Raw genomic sequence first — 23002 nt, forward strand, 5'->3', positions numbered from 1 at the left:
AATTTAAAGAGTTACTTGAGTTACAGGAACCTGCGTTTTCCTATGGGTACAGAATCTGCACAGTGTTGTGTGCTATGCTTCCCAAAGTGTTTAAAATCATCTGAAAAGACTGTTATGCTTGGATTTTGCACCCTGGAGATTTTATTCCAGCTGACTCTGGATGACCCTTAAATTTTGACATCTTTTTTTTAGCCCATTTTAAGTGACTGGAGAACCTGCCGAACATCTATCTTAATCAACTGCTATAAATAGCTCTTCGTATTTCATCAGTTTTCACAGTTCTGTCCATCACTTGGATATGTTTTTCTTAGGAGGGATTTTAAAGTTTCTTTTACAGTGCTAAGTATAAAGTGTAAAAGAGGTCAAAGGCTAAAGATTGCTCAATTGTGGGGTTTCTTTGGTTTGTTTTTTTTTTTTTATGTTTTACTTAAGATGCCAGAGAATCTCTTTACATAATCTTTCACCGGTTGTAAAAATAACCTATATAATTATGAGATAGTTAAAATATTTGCAGTGAAGGTTCCAAAATTACATTTTCTGCAACTATGCTTCTGGCTACCACCACATTCTGTCAGGGCTGATTTACTGGATAATAATAACTTCATACAAAACTTTGTCAAGTTATCAGTCATGACAGCATTATTCTGTGTGGCAGACATGTGCAGCTTCCAAACAGAAAAGAGGGAAGTCATTTGCATTTCTCTAGTGTTCTGCTGTCCCTTTTTTTTATTGCTTTCTTGGATGAGCACATTGTTTATGAAAGCGGTGATGAAGCACGGGCCCAGGAGCCATGCAAGTTCCACCATGAGCTACACCAGCACCTTGTGTCTTCTCTGCCCTGGCCCAAGGAAGCCCCAGAAAGAACTACTGCCTTTGTGTTTATCTCCTTTTTAATCTTTCCCTATCAGTTTACTCTCCGAGTTCAGCCCTTGACACCTGTTCTGTCAACTTATGTCTAAGCAGTTTTTGGTTTGCAGGGGGTTTTGTTTTTTTTTCCTCTTCTGGGCTATACTGTCATAGGAAAGTGTTGGCTATTAGATTTGCGTTAGGTAAAGCAGTTAGATGTGAAGGTGTCACATCAAGCAGTAAGGGTCATTTCCTCATTTACTAACTTAAAAGCCTAATTGTTTAGCAAAGACAATAAATAACATCTATTTTAGTCCTCTGTTACTACATCACTAAGGGAGAAATTTAAGTTCATAAGACATGCGTTTGGTTGGATTTTTTAACATTTCATTATAATAATACTCCTTTCCATTTGAGTATTGTAGATAAATTAATATCATAATATCACTTGGGTCTCTACTTTCTTTGTAAGTCTCCTTTCTCCATTCAAAGGGAGGAAAAGCCCAGTGACGTCTGCAGAAAAGGCAGGCCAGGGTAGGGAGATTTTCCAAAGTGTTATGACATTTTTCCTCCCATGGTTTTAACTAAAAATACCAGTACATAAGTATTTTGAAAAATCTTCCCAATTGATCCTGTGTGGTTTGGGATGCCAAAAAGTCTTCACAGAATCATCTAGGTTGAAAAAGACCTCTGAGATCATCAAGTCCAACCTTTGACTGGTCACCACTGTCTCAACTAGACCATGGCACTAAGTGCCATGTCCAGTTGTCTCTTAAACACCTCCAGGGGTGATGACTCCACCACCTCCCTGGGCAGCCCATTCCAGTGCTTTAGAACCCTTTCCAATCTTGCTTTCTTCTAATGTCCAGCTTCCTAGCTTTGATACTTGCCTTTCTACTAGGCTCACGTGTTAGCTAGAGTTTTACCAGTTTCTAATTCACTATGGAAGGCTTTAAATGCAAGCAAAAACATTTTCAGAAAAACATTAATTAAAATTGCAAGTTACCATTAAAATAGATTTTCAGTCTGAAATTTCAGTTAGCTGTGGCTTGTGGAGTACTACAAACTTTTTTCTAAGATTGTTGTGGGTTTTTTTGATTCAGCTATGACACATCTTACATGGCCATTAATGAATTTCTCTTACCTTTGTAGAAAAAGAGCCAGATATTTTTGGAGGGAGAGGATCAGAAATGTACTTTGTCATGTGCCTGGAACTCTCTGAAGTCAGTACTCTGACTCTGCCCCTGCAGCCCTTTACGACTGGTGTAAAAATTTACCTAGCTCATCAGTTTTCATCAACATTAAGAATAGAATGTGATCCTGGACAAGTTGAAACAAATTTTGATGAAATATTCATTAATCTGTGTAAAACCTTCAACAAACAGTATTTCCTGTATATACTTATTATGAAACTTGAAACAAAGTAGTGCTGTTTGAATGTTTAATCTAGTTTAGATATATCCACAGAATTTTAATCACTTTTGGTTCTTGGGGGTGGGGCAGTGGGAATCAAAAAGCAAGGGGAAAAACAAACTTTTCCCCAGACCAAAGTAACCGTCTCATTACTGGGTGAAAGCTGAATTTGAAATGAAAAATCCTAAAAACTAAGTTAAAGCTGATTTCTGTAAGGAAGTATTATGTACTGATATGAAGGCGCATTGCAGCACAGAAATAAGTTTAAGCTGCCATGAAATCCTGCTTCCCATCTGTGAAATAATCTTGGTAATTGCTCCATCTCACGTACTAAGATATCACTATTGACAATGTTGTTCATATTAATTGTGAGTTCTAAAAATTCTGTGAGACTTTTAGCAGTCTGAGAAGTACCTAAATCCTTTACTAAGGAGACAAAAAATGCTTTAGAAATCATGTTATTCCAATCTTCCTGGAAAAAAAAAGAAATCTAAACAGACCCCAGTTTTTATATTTACTTTTTATTTCTCATTTCATCTTAAAAATGCATTGAAGAAACCTGCATATGAGCTGTGTAGGAAACAACAGAATAGACACGTTATTCACTCATTTAAACGTGTTGAAAATGTTCACTATTGGTTTTGGAGTTTAGTCAAATAGTTGTACTCCTTGTAAAACTCAAGAGTATGTGAAGTATATTTTCATTCTGACACAAAAGAACTAAAAGAACTACCCTTCTACACACTCAAATAAAGTGTGTCTTTTAGATAGCTGCAGTGATCCCTGGGAAGAAACAAGGAAATAGGATCCACATTGTGCTATGTTTCTCACTTTAAAACTGTATATAGTGAAGGTTGCTTATAGTAGTTTTTATAATATTTTAATTAAGATTTATTCCTAAAAATATTATTTCAATATGTTTTATCATTGATTCATTCTTTTAATGAAACATGCTGAAAATATGGTGGAAAAGTTATCTCCACTCAATGCCTTACACTTGTAAATTGCTTGAATAATTACATAATAGCTTCTCAAATTTCTTTCTCCAATTCTCCCCTACAGCTGACATAAATGTGGACATATCAAAACCTTTGAAAGCAAATCTCAGTTTTGCCAGACTTGACCAAATAAACCAGTTTTTGAAGAAAATCGTAACCACAAATGATGGTGAGCCTAGAAAAGAGACTGCTCCTTTAGATGGCTTTGTTCCAGATGAGGATGTCACTTTGATATCCAGACAACACAGTACAAAGGATTTTCTACCTGCAGTGCACACCAATGCTGCACAGAAGTCTTCAGTACAAGAAAACTTGTGGCAAGCCCTTTCCTGCTTCCAGAAAATTTCCATTCACACTGTTCAAATGGTCGTTTTGATGGAAACCATCCCACATCCCAGTAAACCTTGTTTGTTAGTCTCTTTGTCAAGCCTCAGTGGGAGCCTGAATATTAAAAGTGGACATAAAACTGCAGGTAAGAGTTTTTTTAAAGTTGGAAGTGCTACTGGTTTGTCCAAGTGGTGGTCCAGTAACCATTTCAAAGCGTGGGGCATTGTGGGGAACTACTGTAGTTAACATCATAAATCCACAACAGAAAACAACAAATGCCTGAGAGGTTCTATTACCTGAGTTTTCCTTTCACTGAGGCAGCACTCAGGAGTGGCTTATTTTGTAGTCTATATCCCCTAGTTTGAAATTACTAAATTATTGATGGAATTCTGGCTGGAATGGTGGTTATGGGAACTACTCTTCTGGTATTCCAGTAATTTAGCACATACTTCAAAGAGTAAAATTTTGACAGTTTTCACTCTGTAACTACATTTTTTTGATAGGACCCTATGTTTCTGTCTAAAACAAATATAAAAATAATTGTTCAGAACCCTTACATGTGTTATTATGTAAATATGGGGTCATACAGTTACACTCCTACAGGGTTATGAAGTTTTCAATTTTTACGTGTTTCCTCTGCACACCTGAAAGTCACTCAGGGAAAACAGGCACTCTGGCCCCACTACTGCAGAACTGCAAGGAAACTTTACACCTCAGGTACAATTAACCAGATTCCAGAGATTCATATAAAATGAAGATATTTTGAGTGTCTTTGTAAATTCTTTTATTAGTCGTGTCATAAAATTAATAAGATGATACATTTCCATGATGTGGAGATAACCCAGATGTAGGTAGTTGGCAGAGTAGCTTGCAAAGTAAAATGGTCTGTAGCTGAAAGGAGCAAGTTGTTGACCAAGTGAGGTGGTGATTTATTTCTTTTCCATCAGAAATATTTCTCCTCAGGCCAGCAAGTTTCAGTGCTTCTTTATTGTTTTAAAAGTTAAAAATGAAAAATTTAAGGTTCATAGGACATGAAAGCCTGTGAAAGTTCTGGGGCCTGAAACTTTTGATTTATCCATAAATAAACAGCAGTAGAGGCAGGAACAGTGCCTGTGTTCCCACGCTTTTCCAATCATATAACAACCCTAGCATTGAAGGCACTGCAACTGAGTAAAAGATCTTTCTAATGTGCTTTAAATAGTTTTAGTTTTCTTTCTGTGTAATAATCCTCTTTCCTTCCATCACTTCCCCTGTATCATTTATACATTATCCATCCCATGGTACATTATGGTGTCCACATCATGCTTCAATATATCAAAGCTGAGCTGCTCTGTCACTGTACTATAAAGCAATTTGGCAGACTCAGCACTGTATATCACTTACCCTGGAGTTTTTCATCCTCCCAGAAGAAGGACATACCTTGCCTTGCACATTAAGCCTCAGAAACATTCTGCTATGAAGTTCTGTTCCTTAATTCTTCTGGCAGTCTGAGAAAACCAATCTTTATTTTCCACATTACAAACTGTACGTGAATCTTCAGTATGTTCATAATCTGTTAAGTGAAGCAGTACTGATGCTGAATCTAATGAAAATGGACATTAGTTATTCTATAGAAAGAACGTTCATAACCAGACAATTAATAGACATCAACAGACTTTTTGCAAATTTTTTTCCGGTTAAAGTTGCCTTATCTCTACTTTATAAAAAGAAAAATACATGTGCATGAGGTTTTGCATGCTGTTCTGATGGTGCAATGAGTTTTTTTTAAGTTTCAGTAAGAGCAAAAGGCAAACTTCGATAAAACTGATTGAAATTGTCAAAAAATCTTTTAAGAAATTGCTTGGATTTCTATTTACAATTATTAATCTGAATTTAAAGTGCTTACAGAAATCAAAGTAGAGATTAGAACTTGAGGAAAGAAGATAAAATACTCAGTGTGGGGGAAACGGTATTATAATCTTGTGTAAAAATACTTTAGAAGAATACCACAGTTACTAACTAGATTTGTTTTATTATTACAAAGACATTATGCAAGCTAACTCAATTTAAAAAAGTGTGGTAGCCATGTCCTGAGAGAAAGGATTATTTAAATATCTCCGTTCTTCACTACTTTTCTTTTTACAAAAGGTTTTATAGATACACCTTTTGAGCTGAACAGGGTTAATGTCAGATTTATTTTTTAATAGAATGAAACTAATACACAAATACTTCACTGTGTCTTTGATTTTACAGTCAAATAACTATTGTGACCATCTGCAGCAGCTGCATTTTACGAATTATTTGCTGAACCAAGCTAAGCGCAATGACAAAAGTAGTCATCTCAGATGTACTGTTAAAACAGAGGAAGAAAAAGGATCATTGCTTGCCTTTTGTACAGTATGGCCATCTGCTGTACAGATGTTATTATATAGAATGACTTCAGATACAATAATTGTAGAAAATTTTCATTAAAACCTCAACAATTTGCACTTGTTTACTTGAATCTGCATAACTCCCCAGTGAGACAACACAATACGTTTGGGGTTTCTTTGGTTCTCACTAGCTTACTCTTTGATCCTTTTTGATGTCCTGACTTTAATAAACATAGTTAAAAACACTGTTCAAAAACATCATGGAAAAAACTACAAAGGAACAATTATAGCAGTAGAAACTACTCTAATCCCTTACTTACGCAAGCTATTTTTAGTGAAATACAGTTTTTTACACATTTTATGTGGCAGTGTTTTATAAACAGTGTAAATGACCCCTTTTCCAGATGAGCTTTAGTGCAGGAGGTGAAGTTGGTTTGTAAGGAATCCTATTTGCTAGGAATTATTTAGTGAAAAAACCTTGCAAGAATGTGTTGTCGGTATTTTTCCTCCCTTGTAGGGGGAAAACAAAAGTACATGACCTTGTGTAATGCTTTATTTTTTTTTTTAAACTGAAATTAAGAAAGAAGCTTGCTATCCAAATTTTTTTTTTAATCATCAGTTTTCCCTCTAGACTTTCCTGGTTTAATCATGGAAACTAAAGGCATTCTGTTTTCATTTTTATCCTTAAATTCTTATGAAAGTAAAAAGTTATAGCTTCTGAAAAGCAGAGGGGCTAATTAGTTGAATGATTTGTAAAAAACAAATTGTAGGAGTTGAACACTCACATTGGCCTTGCATAAAATTAAAACACCTCTGTTTCTACATGTCCTGCTGCACTGTTGTACAACCCCAAACCTTTAGTGTGTCAAGGGACTTCACTTTTTGGACATTTTTTATGTTTTAATACAACAGTTACTTAAAACAGCATGGTTACTATTTCTGCTAGAATACTTATGTTCTCCTTTGTACTCATGAAATCCTATTTTGGTTTTAATAAAGTAGTACTATACTGTGATGCAGTGTATTGGCACCAAAAAAGAAGGAAAAAAAACAAAACAAAAAACCACCAAATCAATCCAAAATCCGTTTCCCCAAAAGAAAGATATTTATTTTACTTGAAAAGGGACTACCAGTATAGTTTTTCTAAAACCCTTAAGGCCAGGGGTTTAAGTCATACTGATGTTCATTAAAATAGTTATCTGTAGTAATTTTATATTTTGCGGCTTAGAATTACAAGTTAAAATTTGTACCCATTTTATACAAGTAAATAACAAACCCTTAGATTATTTTTGGCAGTTTATTTCCACTGTTGAAGAAAACCCCAAGTCCAAGAACTATTGTTAGACCTAGTTCAGTGGGTTTTGTCCTCTGAAGTATGTGGCATCTTCTACAAAGAGCTCGAGTGCCATGTACCCAGTCAGATCTGAGGTTGCTTGGTATCGTGCTTGAGGTGTGTTGCTCACTCCAGAACTCTCACATGCCATTAAAATTGAAATAATTTTTAGCAATAAATACTAGAAAATAGAATTCAATTCTAAACATATGGCTTTCAGTTAATTTAGGTTTGGTGTTGAAATTAGCACTACCTACCTGCCAAAAGAGCAGATACATTAGAGGAGTTGAGGACCATATTCTCTCCGAAGTGAAAGACAGCAAAAAGTCCGTAGCCTCACAGTGGAGCCTTATTTTGCTCTGGCTGGATGCAGGAGGGAAGTCTTGCTGTTCAGTGTCTGAACTGAGAGTTATGGACATAAAATATTTCAAGAATCATACACAGGATTCCCCAGCCTTTCCTCCCATATGTAAAGATAATTACTTCAGGTTATAAATAAGGGCGAAAAAAATAAACACTAGTTGAGCATATGATAATTGCAAGTATTTTTACTAAACCTGAAAATAATTACATGCTTCAGATACTTTACAGAACTATTAGAAATTAAATGCAGATATTAATTGGTATAGAGCAAAGACCAAACTTCATTTTGGAGTGAACTAACTCTCTCGAGAAGACTCTGCTAAGGCGTTGTCATAGCCTTTGCATGCTGCAGATATGCAAGTTAGCCCATGGGGAAATAAAACTTTAAATTAGATATGACTACCTAAAATAATATGCAGCAGTAACAAGCCATTTACAACACCCAGAAGACGTTTGTTACTTTTAGAAAGAAATATAAACTCTTTCCAATACTCAAACAATAGGAAATTAATTCTCTGTCAGTAAAAGCCAGAGGACAAACTAAATATTTAAATGGCCACTGAGGATTGAGGTGGAAGTGCAGCTTGTAGACAGCTATACAAATCACTAACAAACCTTAATGAATATTGGGTGTGGGCATCAGGGTCCTGTCAGATTTGACACTGTGTCCCAAGTAGCTTAAACCCAACACTCATGAAAAGGTGGAGACCTCATCAGGTCTCTAACATCTGGGATTTTATTTGTCATTTTGGCATATCCTGCAAGCGCAAAAGAAAGAGTAAAAGGGGATTATCCTGACAATGAAATGAGTTACTGAATCTTGTGATAATGAAAAGCAGAAGAATTCTAATTCCCTTCTATAGTCCCTGAGGTGGAGGTGCGTTTATAGTTCTGCAGGAGTATAACGTAGGAGGGAAGAACAGATGGCCTAAAATCCATGAAACAAGACACCACCTAATCCCAGGACTGAGTACCACTATTAATCCTGGTCAGATTCCCTACTGATACTTTGTAATAGGGTTCAGAATTGCTACTGATGAACTAACACATTAACTCAGGGGAGAAAAAAAGCTAAAAAAGAAGTTACTTGTAGGTTGTTTGTTCAAGACAGTGTGCAATGATTTTGTAGAACTGCATTTACAGTTTGCATAACTCGGCTTTAAAACTATTTCAAATGAAATTTGATTCAGAACAAATATGGTTGGGTCGGTAATCTCTTTGGCTTTTATTGTGAAACCAATTACATATTTTTTGAGACGAATTTCTTTTGTTGCGTGGGTCGCAGTGCTGTTTGTGGCACTAGTAGGTGATACAGTATTTTCATGGAAGTCAACTTTATAGAATGTTTACATTCATGAGAAGATATACATAACAGTGAAAGCTGGAAGTTTTCTTTATACGTTTCATGCTTTCTATGCTGTTCCTCCAGTTAGATCTTCAGTGTGGGGTACAAAACACAGAGGTAAGGCATTGTTGCACAGTCTTAGGGACCAGTTCCTTAAGCTGTTTAAGTTGCTGACATACTGACAACACGTTTCTTTCTTTCTCTATATCAAGAATATTTTTTATGGGATGAGATCACCAGCTTGCTGCCCAAACAAAAGGTGCAATTCCATATGAAATTTAGGTTACTGTGGCTGCACATTTCTGCACTCTGCCTTGTGCTAGCTCAGTTACTCAGGTAACTCTTCATTAGCTTGAGTCAGGGCACTAATCTGTGTGAAAACAAAAGCAACAGGAAAGAGAAGTACACTTTAATGGCCATGCTGGTACAAAGAGAATTCAGAGAAGTATGTAGAGGAGGAAGGGGGAGGAAGGATTGAAAGGAGGAGACGGTTAGAATATAGGAGCCCGGACTTGGACTATCCTTAATCCTCGGGAATGACATCCCAAGAGTGGAGGAAAGCCTGTTAAGTTTGTGTGGCCTGGGTATATCTGTCAAGCCTTGAACTTCCACAAGCATAATTCACTGGGTTATAGAGGCTCTAACACTGCTGCTGCCAGGCAGTATCTTCAGCATGGTTTATTTATAGAGAAAAGTTACCCTCTACTTCATGGACTATTTAGTTTACTAAAGCAGTCAAAATCTAGAGAATCAAGTGTAGAGCAGAGAAGCAAGACACCCAAGCTGTAATTCTAATTCAACTTTGTGAATTATACTGGGCTACAGTTTGAGTGGCATCCGCTATTTTGTAATGCTTCATTTACTGTGCAACCATTCAGTGTCTGATTTTTCAGTAGTGCTAAGTGCCTACAACTTTATAATGGTGACAGTTGTAGGTACCAGCTGTCTCCTGAAAATAAACCAAGGTTTTCAACCAACCAGCTAAAATTAAGATGTGAAAATACATAGGTCTTTTTTTGAAGAACCTTTCCATGCCCATCTGTAAAGCTGGAGTAAGAATGTTGCTTTTCTGAAACCTACTGATATCTAAAATGTTTATGATACAAGAACCAAGTACTACTCATGTCTGTATAGCACTCAGGTTTGAAATCTGGACTCACAGATGTAAAATGAACGCTATTTTTGTTGCTTTATATTATGCATTTTTTTCCACTTAATTGGAATAACATAGGGTAATATAGAGCTTTGCAAATATTATTGTACTCCAAAGACAGCCTTCACCAATACTTGAAATCCTTTTAAATCTAAACTTTAATAAGCCCTCTCTGATCAGGCATCACGAAATCCAAAATTACCAAATCACCAAGTGAATTGAGATTTTTCAGTTATTTAGTATGCAGTAGTGTAATGAACATGATGTACCTGCCCAGTTATTCTTTAAGGGAGATGAGCTCATTTCAAATAGATAACCATCTTTGACTTCCCTTCTGATTCATCACTGACCTGAACTCCATTTGAACCTTGTTAGACACAAAACAAGCAGGATTCCTGGCCTGAGCTATAAAATATAATTAAGCCCTTTTGAAATGATGTGTAAAAGAACATAGCTTTACCCCCACTATAACTACTACCACCACCACAACCAATAAAGTTAAATCAAGCACTGCCTGTAATGGATTAAAATAATAAATGTTCCTGGACTTTAGTGTTTGAAGTACTTGAAGAAAACAGGCTTGCAGCAGCCGGTGCTACTGAATGCATGGGGACATTTATTAGTGATGAATTCAAGGGTTTGGCCTGTTTTAGATCATTACTTTCTGTTTCCTGTGTGTTACACATCTCATGTTTTCACACAGCCCACATGTGTCCCCACGTAATGCTGAGAAATTCTCTTTCACTAAAGAATAGCTAATTGGTAATGTGTAAATATTGTTCTCGTGGGGAGAATGAACCATCATACGATTCAGCTTGAAACTAATGAGAAATCCAGTGCAGTCATTGTTAACTAAATCTCTCCTGGAAAATTGTCCTTTACTATGCCTCACCATTTATTCGCTGCTGCTGTTTCCAGACTTGGATAAATGGGCTGGTGCTTACATTAATTGCAGTATTGCCCCCATAATTATTTTCATAGCTTTGTTACCCCTTCTTCTTAGAAGCTTTGTTTGTTGAGGACACCTGTCAACATAGCACAGAGCATTGTAACTGTGGTATAACTACTCATTACATAATGTATCTGAAGTTTTCTTAAGAGGAAAAAATCATGTAGATAATAGTATTATATTAGATATAATGGCATATTTACATATTCAAAGCTATCTCAATGTCATCAGCAATCTGAAACTAGCTCCTGAACTTAAAAATGTTACAAAGAGTGAATGCTTAGGAGCAAATATCACAGATTATCACTTTAGTAGAAGGTACTAAAGAAAACCACTTGCTAATTAACCTTCAGCAGCCTGATTGTATCTCTGCTGCCCAGGCATGGAGGACCCATGGGAGAGCCTGGACTTCTTCTTTCAGAGGGGACCACGAACGCTAGGGTTGAATACAGTCATCTGGCTGCTGCTGTCAGAGCAGACCACATCTCTCACCTCTCACGTGCATCTGGACCAGCACAGCAGGCTCTGTGCTCTGGGACACATTCCTTCTTCTGAGCTGCCCCACACTCAGAATAGCAGTTTTCTTCTTAGTGCTGTGGTTTGTAGCAAAGCTACTAGATTTTGAAAGAGGCTTTTAAAAACATAGCTTGACTATAGTCAAGTGCCACTTGCTATCTTTATTATAATACATGTGTTTACATTTTCTTTAAAACTCCTATCCCATATTGAAGTTTGCCAATTAAAATAATGCTCTCTGTTGTATTAGGTGATAGTGCAGTGAACCAAACAGGATTTTCAGCTAAGGAAGAGCAAAATGCACAGAGAATAATAGAAGGAAAAAAATTCCTGCTACGTCTCTAATCATTTCAAGTTGATTCAAATATCAATGTTGAACTGCTTTTGAAAACAGAAAGTCCACAGTTAGTATCAAAACTTTGTCTTTCTCTTTATGAAGCAGGAAAAATAACAGAACTCTTTCTTAACATCTGTATTGCTTAAACACTAAGTGATTGTTACTATAAGGCAAGGATTGTTTTAACCTATTTGCTCCATCTATTAAAATGGGCCAACTCTTTCTTTTTCTGTACACATAAATGAATTTATGAACACAGGACAGTTTAACAAGCATGGAGCTTCCTACTATCAGTAAATGCTAATACAGCTCTACTGTAGATATACATAAACCCTAATCTAACTATATGTATAACTATATCAGGATACTCAGATTCTATGAGATGTCTTTCTAAATGTTAGCATAAATCAAGTCTCTACTGACTAGAAAAAGATGTTAGAATATCAAAGCAAATGTCTTTTAGTAAATTTTTTTCACTATTCTTTTGAAATGATCTCTGTCTTTAATTTCTGAGCAAGTTCATTTCCTGAACTTAACAAGCAAGTGCTAACTTTTTTTTCAAGCCCTCCTACATTATTTCTAACCATATAAAAATACCTGGATTTTCCTTTTGAGCATATGTCATCATAAAGGTAATCCTTCCGGTGGCATGCAGAAACCTCGTGTCAGTTCTGTTTTGCTCCATTAGCGTAGGTGCATTTTGTGGTGCTATTGTGGGTCTGGATGGAGTCTGACAGGGGAGGGCTGGCAGCATTTTTTAAACACTGTCCAAAGCAAGTGCTTCATATTTATTAGTCTCCCGGAGGAGTATTTTAAAAGTCATGAAACTATTTGTTCTTAGAAGTAAATTACTGCATGTACTGAAAAGCACATTGGTGTTCGTGAGCAATAATCCAAACAGCATAAGTTAACTTCTACATATCACAACAATCATTTATTAAGATATATTGCTTCTGTGTGGTGCCATCTCAAGTTCATAAATGGAGACTTTGATTTAATCTATTTAAACTGAAGTTAGACTTCTACAATAGAGATTTGTGAGAGAGGTATTGAAGGACCTACTGAAAATACCCTGTAGGAGGGAAAAAAACAGAGGAAAATGATTTTGCATCTTTACCTTTCTGAGACAATTGCTTTAGTCATGGGAAAGCCCCTCACTAAGTGAACATATAGTTTTAGGATTTCCATAGTAACAGTAGCCTATTGAACCTTCCCTCAGGCCCAAAGATCCCTTTATTTACAATTGCTTTTTAAGGTTTGTGCGTACTTGTTCTTCATTTGTTTTCTTTAACCGTCCTCAAGACGTCACTTTGTGCAAGTTTGTCAGAATGCTCTCTGCATTGTATTTTTTTATTAAGAGAACAGTGGTTTTTATACTGAATCACTTCATCCCCAAAAGGACACGTAGATATAACTGCTAGAAAGGATGGGGGGGTGATTCTTGCCTACACAGGAGCAATCTGGGTCCCAGCAAGAAAAAGAAAAATCTCTTATTGAGTTCCTGAGCTTTTCCTGGTATTTGTTAAACACAATCCATGGATGTGTCTTGTAATATTTCATGTATTTAAAATTAACTGACACTTTCTTATTCTTAATTGTTTTTTCATTTTTCATTGTTTACTTAGCATTTGAGAAAGACACTGCTGATTTTGAAACAGCAGTATTATGTGCTGAATGCTCAGTTCTGTTTCTAAGCTGTTGGATATTGTGTTTTCTTTGTACTTTGTAGAGCTGAGATGACAACACAAAGAGACTGGAAAGCATAATCCTTCCAAATGTAATCCCAGTGAAAGAAAACATAAATAAAATCGCTTGTATTCTGGCATTCCTTTTTCCCTTTTGTTGTTTCTGCAACTTGGCACATACTCCAATAAACCTATAGAACATTTCTGTATATTGCAGGATTGTGCAATAGTTACCAAGAATTTCTCTACTTTAAAATCAAAATTCTGTGTAGAATCTGAAAAAATTGAATTTCCAAATATTGTAGTCCCTCTTAAAATAACTAGGCATAGCAGGGTGAACCCTTCCTGTAAAAACACCTTTTTTCTTAGTTTAAGATGTGAAGCTGCTTCATTCCGCGGTTTACAGAATCAAGCCTGAACCAGGACCAAAAGGAGAGGTGTCAGGGTGTGTTGATGTCAGTTGTCTTGATTATCACTGAAGTTCAGTTCAGTCAAAAAACCACTTGGAACAGATTTTGTCCTATAAGCCTGTTACACATGAGACTGGATGCAGGGGTTCAGAAGCCATCCTAAATAAAAAAACCCCAAAGCTAGAACGTCTTTCCCAATCAGTGACAACAGTCCTGTTGATTGGCATGGGACGATGGTTCCTTCGAGCCCTTGATCATTCTTACTAAACTCCAAACTGCTCAAGGCAGAGATAGTTCAAGTTTGTGGTTTCTACCCAGGCTGGACACAATTTGATGCCTTTATTGCAGTGGGGACTCTCGGACCACCTTCCTAGCGGATGCTGGTTTGAAAAAAAAATCCAATATATTTCCTTCCATTATATAAAATATTTTTCAGTATCACGAAATCATAATACCCAGGATACAGATATACTTCTTCCTGGATTCCAGAAGAGATTCATAGGAGAGGTTTTACTGCATGTATTCAAAACAGCGAGTTGTGTTTTTGTGTGATTTTTCTACCAGCGAACGTTTGAAAATATAAAATGAAACTGTACCTTGAAACATCTGTGTGTAAGCCTTAGGTGTTTTTTAATCTTTTGCCTTTTGTAAATATCCAGTTTCATTAGAAAAATAAGCTGTGGGCATTATAAAGTATAGTGACATCCAATATTCAGTGTTGAGTCTAAGTGCGAGCACTAGAGGAGATAAACGTTAAGCTAACCTCAGATGTAGTACTTTCCACATAAGTATACAAAAGAAACAGAGATATTAAGTGTAGTTTGTTTATTAAACAGTGATTCACAAGAGCTGGGACATTTCTAGAAGGTGTTTCTTTCCTCAAAATGTTTTTATCTTTAATGAGAATATGTAAGTTCTGTCAGAAATGTAATCTGCCGTCATCATTTTTAGGTTTTTTAAATCTATGTAAAGTGCAAATGATTATGATGTGAAAAGTGTAGATTAAACTATTTTTTTCAGAAAATGCACATTACATATTTTGAGATAAGCATTTGTTTTGAATTATTTAAATTCAAACCGTACTCTTCTCCTGCTAAGCACTCTAAAGTCTGGCAAGGTGCTATGTTATAGTAACTAACCTGAACAAAAGCAGAGCATTGTTTAAAATGCCTATTGCCTATTAGTTTAAAGTATAATCAAGTGAAGCAGCTGTTCTTGTTCTTAATATACTCTTTTGAAAAAAAATTTCATAGTTTATTGAAAAATGTCTCTTCTCATAAACCTGAAAATACTCACATGTAAAAAGTCATGTTTTGGCAAATAGTTCTTTGTAAGGAATGTGGATGAGACATACCTGCTCCCTAACTGCAACACCATATAAGACATGCTTGATAGTGTGGGAAGAGCAAGCTAAATTAAAAAAGAGTAAAATTACAAAATTGCCAAACTTGTGGCCCAACTATGATGCCCTTGCTTGGAGAGGAGAGGGATTGTCCACACAAGTATTTCCACGAAATAGTGGAATAGTAGTAGGACTACTTGTGTGAGTAATTGCTTGCAGACAGGGATTCCCAGGGTCATGGTAAAGTGAATTCAGGAAATAAGCACATAAATGTTGGGAGAGTGATCACCAGCAAGATTAATTCTCTCTCTCTTTTAGGAATCCATGGATCATCTTTTGTCCTTGACATAAAAAATTTCCTACTTAAAACAAGTCTCAAGGAAAGAGCCAGATCTCTGATGGGCCCTTTTTGCTGCTCTGTTAATGTGGAAGCCAAGTGGTGTAAGCACAGTGGTGATCCGGGCCCAGAGCAATCTATTCCAAAAATATACATCGATTTGAAAGGAGGACTGCTGCAGGTCTGTATAAGATGCTTATGGTTCTGCTATTGAGTTGGACTGCCCTTGGATGATTGAGATTTCATAAATAAATTCTATGAAAGCCTGTAAACCTTTGCTTCCTACAGTAGGTCACAGGGTTGGGGTTTTTTGCATGTTTGATTTGAGTGGGTTTTATTTTACTTTATAAAATAAGTATCTATTCTTTCATGTAAAGCTATTGATTGAAAAGTCATGTACAGGGTTTTGGTTTTGATTTTTTTTTTAATACTACTCAAGCCCTGTATTGTAGCTATATGTGTGTGTTCCCTAAAACTACTGGATCAAATTACTAACACTTAATATCTAGGATGCTGTTCTGATGGGTGTGTATTTGTCTGTTCATGAGCTATGTGCGTGTAGTGCGTAGGGGTAGCTTTAAGAAGTACATATCCTTTCTTTTCAAACTTAAATGGATTTCTCACGGGAGTAATTGCAAACTGTTGTTTGTAGCAATTAATATTCAGTTTGCTGTGCTATCTTCTCCATTTTGGAAGTGCCCACAACTTGAAACCAGTCCAGGAAGCATGGGAGTTCTTGAAATGAAAAATAGATTCTCTGGGGCTTGAACAAGTGGGCTTTAAGATATGTCTTGTTTTAATTATTTTTATTGTAGTATCTATACACAACAAATGTTTTAAAATAAATACATAAATCAAGCATATAAAACACGAAAAGGAAATTTTGTCATTTAATCGTGTCATTAGGTATTTTCCCAGAGCTGGCAGTACAAGTTATTCAAACCACAGCACTGGGGAGAGGGCTACTCAAATAATGCAAATTTAAAAAAAAATATATCTTAATGCATAAATAAAGTCAGTTTGTTTCTCTGCTTCTTTTTAATTTGTTTTTCATAGGTACTTGGCTGACTACCTCTGTGTTGTTAATGAAAGTTTTTTGTGTTTTTTTCCAAAAATTTTGGGGTTTTGACGAAGACCAGAAAAATATCTATAAATCCAAGAAAGCCATTTATTATTAGAGAATACACTGGGATAATTAGCTTTTGCAGAAAACAGTTAAGTATTTGGTCTGGCAGAATAGATTTGAGAATGCTGACAAAAGCATTAGCAGTTCTGTTTCAAATTAATTTATTTACAGCTAATGATTTTACCAGCTCTAAACAGACCTCATCTTCTACCACTGTTAATTTGTATTGCAGCAGAGCCTTGAGAGAGAGCTTATATGAAACTGGTGCTTCATCTGTAATATTGTAGTAGGAGTTCCATGCCCTGGAGTTCCCAGATGCCTGAAAATAAAATTAATAAAAGTCGGGGGGAGAGGGGAGCATAAGAGCATTCATCCCTCCTCCATCAGTGGGGAACTGAGGCCTCTGAGATTGGCTTAGGTGACAGAGAGCTTTTCTGAGGTGGTGGTAGACCAGGAGTGGGACTCTGAGCCCAGAGGTACTCTAGAAACTGCAGTAGAGATGTACTAAATTAGGCGGGTAGCTGGGTAGCCTTGGAATGTTTAGCTCAGGACTGGCTGTGGCTGAGTTTCAAGAGGGTCGTGGTTTATTCTATGGGCTTACATGCAGATGGAGTGGAAAGAAAACCTTCCTTCTTGACAGCTAAACTACACTCCCTTTAGGCATCGTCTGATTTTTTTTCATGTTTGAAAATGGATATTCCCCAGTGAAAAACTTTGCAGTACTCTTTATGTGCACACTTGCCTTGTTTATTTTACTTACACTCTTACTATGAGCTTTTAAGTTACTGTTTGGAGATTTTGATTTCATCCCACACCGATTTCCAAGTCTAATTTCTTTATTAATTTCTACTTGCTTCCTTGTCTTCCATGTTGGTTCTAGACCTGCTTCTGCACATAGAGACTAAAAGACTTGTCCCCATTAATATGATTCTCTTAAATAACAGCTTGATTTGAGAAAAGCAGCAATGCTTGTCAAAACCGGGAGAGAGGAATGTCTGCTTGCCTTTTATTTTGCTATAAAGTTTGTGAATCTTCTGGACTTTGAATGCCAAGTTTTATTAGATATTTTTCTGTATTTCTGTTTTAAACTTCAAAAAACTTTAAACTTTTTAACCGCACTCTGAGGACTTGCAGAACATCCAATTCCTATGCTTCAATTTGTGTTTAAGATGATCTTTAGTATGTCTTTCAAGTCACCTTCTTTGCTATGTCAGTTTTTAATGTATTCCAGAATTCCACTTTTAGAGCAACAAGCTCCTTGAACAGTTTAAACTTTGTATCTTTAAGGTTTTTTTGTCATATCTTAAACTGCAAAACCTGTGACCAATCCTAACATTACGAACTGTTCTCGAATGTGACTTTTAAGATCTGTGGTCATCTAGGCAGTATCACTATGAATTAAGTGGTAGGAATTAATGCTTTCCTTCAAATGATGAAAAGAAGAAATTTGCCAAATGCTTTTGTAAAGATTTTTTTGTTGTTTCTGTTCTTTATTTTCACACTAAGGATACTTACAAGCAATTATGGCATAACTAGAGCAGGCTGAAAGCCGTATAAAGTTTCTGTTGTTTTAGGGAGGGATTTTTCCCTTCAAAAATGACTGAATATTTGAATATAATTGTTTCATCTTTCCTTTTTTTTTTTTTTAAGGTTTTCTGGGGTCAAGAGCATTTGAACTGTTTAGTTCTTCTCCAGGAGCTTCTGTGGCAGTACCTTACTAAAAAGGGCAGTGTAGAGACATTGGCACCTGAACGTACACACCCGACTTGTTTTTCTATGGAAAGGAATCAGGCCTCCAAAACTGAGCATACTTCAGATGATCTGAGAACAGGCCTGTTCCAGTATATACAAGATGCAGGTAAGAAGAATATTATGGCTCTCTGGTTTTTTTCTAGATTATAAAGTAAAACCAGTAGTAACCTATTAGAGATTACTTGCCTCTTAAAATGAATAACAACGTTTTTTTGAAAAGCAGTTGAAATGACATCTGCTAGAATTAAAAAAAAAGAAAAAATACTTTAAAAGACTTTTTTGATTTCTTTCCATTAAGCTGTAATCTTTTAAAAGTCAGGGAAATTGCTTTTTTATTTTCTCTCCTTTTGATCCCAAGGAATTTACTTTTAACCACTTTGGTTTCATAAACCAGCATGTTTCTTTCTAGAAATTGTATAATAGATTATAGCTTTCTTTCATTTGACAGAAGCACAAAAGCTGCCTGGTGCCTATGAAGTTGTGTTTTACAATGAAACTGAGGACAGTCCAGGAATGATGTTGTGGAGATACCCAGAACCCAGAGTGCTCACTCTTGTAAGAATCAACCCTGTTCCTTTTAATACGACTGAAGACCCAGATATTAGCACTGCTGACCTTGGAGATGTTCTTCAGGTGGGTAATGAGAGTTTTCTACATTTAGTAACAAATGAAAATGTTACTGCTGTGAAGTGAGCATTTTCAAACTCGGTTTATTAAAAATAAAATACAAAACCAATGTCAGGAGCTCTATAAAATCAAAAGGAGGTAAATTCCACAGGTTGAGCACATCTTTAGTTTTAAAAGTACTTGTGCAGACTTTTTAACCACTTATCTCAGAAGTTTTATGATTGCATAATAAGCTAGCTAGAATTTGTCACTTCTGGTTTGCAAGCATACAGAGTTTTTATTCTGACTTCCTGTGATTTCATCTATCAGTCCTTGCTTAAAACTTCATTTGTTTTGAAACTGAAGTATTTGAGGAAGACCTGATCCGAAATTTCCAAGATTCAGTGGAATTGTCGAACTAAAATCTCCACTCCCGCCGTTCTCTCCTCTGTCTGTGTTGGCAGATGGCTGTGCTGCTTCTAGTAAGGTCCACAAGGTAGAAAGAAAGGGTCTGTTTCCTCTTGTTTTGCTTGAAGAGGGTTGAAGTAGGCAGTCCAGTTTGGCTGTGTGAGATCATGGAACTGCTCTTTGAAGGAGGGCTGAGTGGTGCAGCTGTAGGACTCTGTGCCCCACAAGTAGACCATACCTCACAATTACACTGATCCCTAACTCTGGAATTTTTGCTTTCTAATGTGCGCAGTCAGGTAGTCACATTTTCTCCTGTCTAGTATAATTCTTTAGAAATTCGCTTATTCCTTGCATACCTATTTTGATTTTAGCTCAGTTTTAATTCTGTTAATCTCAGTTTCCCTTTTGTATTACAAATTGGACATGTCATTATTTTTTTAAATTTCAATCTGGTTTTTAATTAGAACAGTGTTGTGAGTCAAGGGAAATAAATATCTCCTCATTCTTCCTATTTATTAAAAAATGTTGAATTGTATTTCATTATTCCTATAATGTTAAAAATTGCTTTTAAAATTGAATTATGCACCAATATGCTTTGAGTTATGAGGAAGTAGGATAATCTTCCTCAGATAAATGGTATAATGTTATTACCATGCACATACTGTTAGTGAGATCATGTAAGTGTCCTGCCAATTTCTTTGCCCTCTAGACAGCCAAATGTCAACTCCTTTCAGTTATATGAAAATTGAAATTAAATGGAAAAAAATCAGCTGCACTTGGCATGAGGTTTGAATCAAAGATCAAAATTGTGTTATTCTAGGCTGTCTTGATGACCCTATTAGGTTGCTATGAAAGCCAGCATTTTGCCCTCTTTCAGGATGGTATTTTTGGAGCACAGCACACCAAGTTTTTGATGTAATTACATTACGCTGCCATTATAGATAACAGACATCATAAGCCATAATGTATGTGCTTGTGTAATAATGTGACCCTGTCCAGGGGGAATAGCAGTTCTTCTTCAAGTGGGCATACAAAGCTGGGCTGCTAGTAGCACACACATTCTGCTGCTTTGTGCTTCCATACTGTGGTCTAGAGAAAGAAAGGAAGTTGCAATCCTTTTTCCTGTCCGCTGCGATTGCCTCAGAGAGTAAGATAGAAACCAGGAAGCGGTCAGCCCCCAGCAGTCAGGTTCTGCCAGCTTCCACTGGTGTTACTGTAATTCTTCAGATTTCTACTACAAGAGATAAAAGCTGTCAGCCAAATTAGAGGACATGTATTCAAATCTTTGATCTTGGGCACATAGAGTGCAGAAATGCCAAGAGGATCCACATTTTGGTTGTGGGTCATTAATTAGGGCAGTAACTGTTCCCTGGGTTGAGAGGGTGATTTTTCATATTTTCCAGAAATGGCCATATCCCTACACAGAGCAGTTCTACACAGTGTGGATAAACAGCCATTATGAACATGGACAGTGTGCATATTTTCATTAATCTAACAGAGATATGTGGGTGGAAAAAGTCATACAGAGTTGATTTTCAATTTTTTTTAGGTAAACTGCATTTGCCAAATACTTATTCTAAACTTCAGGTTCTAATTTAAATCAATCATGAGGCCTTTCATCAGCTCCACTTTTTCTCCTATATAGATACATGTTTGTTTATTAACATACTGTGTATTTAGTGGATATGGAAAATTCTTTAAATATAAAATAAAAAAGACAAAACAACATTTATTGTCTTCAATACTTGAAATGAAACATTAGAGAAACATCTGCAAGCCAAAGATTTTATCAAGGGATCTGAATTTGAAGATAATAATGATAAAAATATATTAAAATACATTTTAAAAACTTTCCCAGGATTGTGTATATGTTCAAATGCAAGGAGGACCCATAATGTCACCCACTGTGTTACCAGTCTCCCTTAAACCTCTACTTCACATGAATCCGGTCAAAGGTGCACTTCTGTAGTTTGTCATGATTTAAAAGTCTGCCAGTTGCATGTTCTTTCTTTCTTTCTAAGTTGTTGTGACATTTCTTCTAGCTTTCTATCTTTGTTAAACTTCTAGCATATCGTTTTAATCATGGGTAGGTTTTAGAAGTCTCTGGTTTTATAGCTATTCTTCAAATTCCTGGAACTTGGAAAAGCTTCACCATAAAGAGAATTTTTCTAAATATTGAAGGTGCGTGTCATCTGCTATGGCCAAAAGATAGAGAACAGCTTCAGATTGTAAGAGTTGAAATGAACTATGTTTTTTTCTGTAAAACCTTACCTTGCTGTTGTGTCTAGATTGTCCCAAAAGCTTATTTTCTTATGCTTTTACTTGTTTTTTTGCAAAGCTAAGAAGTTTCGCTGGTCAAGTTTCTAATACTTTGCTTTTTACAGTCCAAACATTGTTGTTTTATTCGTGGAGGGAACAGGAAGAACTGATGTTTCTGCCATGGCATAGCATGTTGCATTTTCTTTAGCAATGTTAAATAGAAGTTTGATCTAATTGTTTGAAGGAAGTGAGAATCCTAGATGCACTTGCAAGAAATTGCATCAGAATTGTATTTTTTGGGGAAGGTTGAGAGTATTTGAACTTGTTCTTCCTGTCTAACAGACATTGCAAACACCTCCTTTTTAATTTTTAATCCCCCATTGTCCCATTTTCACATGCTACAAATGTTCTTGGCTCTGTGATTTACCATTCTTTCAGATAACTAGTATTTGGTGAAACACCTTTAGACTTCTCTGATATCTCTTCTTAACTTTTAAGGAGTTCCCGTTCAGTGACATAAGGTGTTTCTTATCCTCAGGTACTAAAGCCACTCTCTGACATCTTTTTCTGGCCCTTTTTTATCTGGAGACCTTTTCTTATTTTGATCCTCTTATGTCTACATCACTGCCAAGACCTTTTCTGAATATAACTTCTCAAGATTGTTTCAAAGTTTCTGTGGTAGTACTTGCAAGCTCTTACTAATGAAGCGAGAACATAGGTTTTATTTTTGAAACACAAGATCAATTAAGTGAAGCAAAAACCAATTTATGAATGTGCTTACAAGTGGTTTGGGTGAAACCTAACTGGAAAAAAGAGTTAATACTGGGTTCTGTGTCAAGAAAGAAATATGCTGTGGATGTAGAGTATTCCTGAGTCTTTTACACTGAAAATCTTTCTAATTCCTTGATCAAAACTGTTCTCTTGACTGCTCTGTCAGCTTCTGCATCATTTCCAGTGATGGTTGCCTGTTTTTCAAGCTGTGAAAAGTTTTTGATTGATGTTTAGAAAGGTCTAGCCAAAATATCTCAGTAAAGGTCAATGTGGGGTGAAGGAATATACACACAAGAGCATAGTTTCACGTTCTTGTAAGAAGAAAAAGTAAATAGGCTGTGTCTTATCCAAGTAATGTGATAAATACTGCTTTTA

General features: G+C 36.1%; 1 protein-coding gene across 5 annotated transcripts in view; it reads left to right on the forward strand.

Moving 5' to 3' along the window:
- The window catches only part of VPS13B (vacuolar protein sorting 13 homolog B), a 429201-nt gene that overhangs the window by 330476 nt on the left and 75723 nt on the right, over positions 1-23002 (forward strand). For 4 of the 5 annotated variants that reach the window (XM_017806398.1, XM_017806402.1, XM_017806400.1 and 1 more), the window contains 4 exons: positions 3322-3729; positions 15687-15886; positions 18482-18689; positions 19032-19216. In XM_017806398.1, the coding sequence (XP_017661887.1) occupies positions 3322-3729; positions 15687-15886; positions 18482-18689; positions 19032-19216 (1001 nt within the window). The remainder of the gene's footprint in view (positions 1-3321; positions 3730-15686; positions 15887-18481; positions 18690-19031; positions 19217-23002) is intronic. The other variant, XM_017806401.1, reaches the window with a different exon arrangement.

This window comes from Lepidothrix coronata, unplaced genomic scaffold (assembly GCF_001604755.1).
Source record: "Lepidothrix coronata isolate B3197 unplaced genomic scaffold, Lepidothrix_coronata-1.0 Scaffold15, whole genome shotgun sequence".
In the NCBI taxonomy this organism is placed as follows: Eukaryota; Metazoa; Chordata; class Aves; order Passeriformes; family Pipridae; genus Lepidothrix; species Lepidothrix coronata.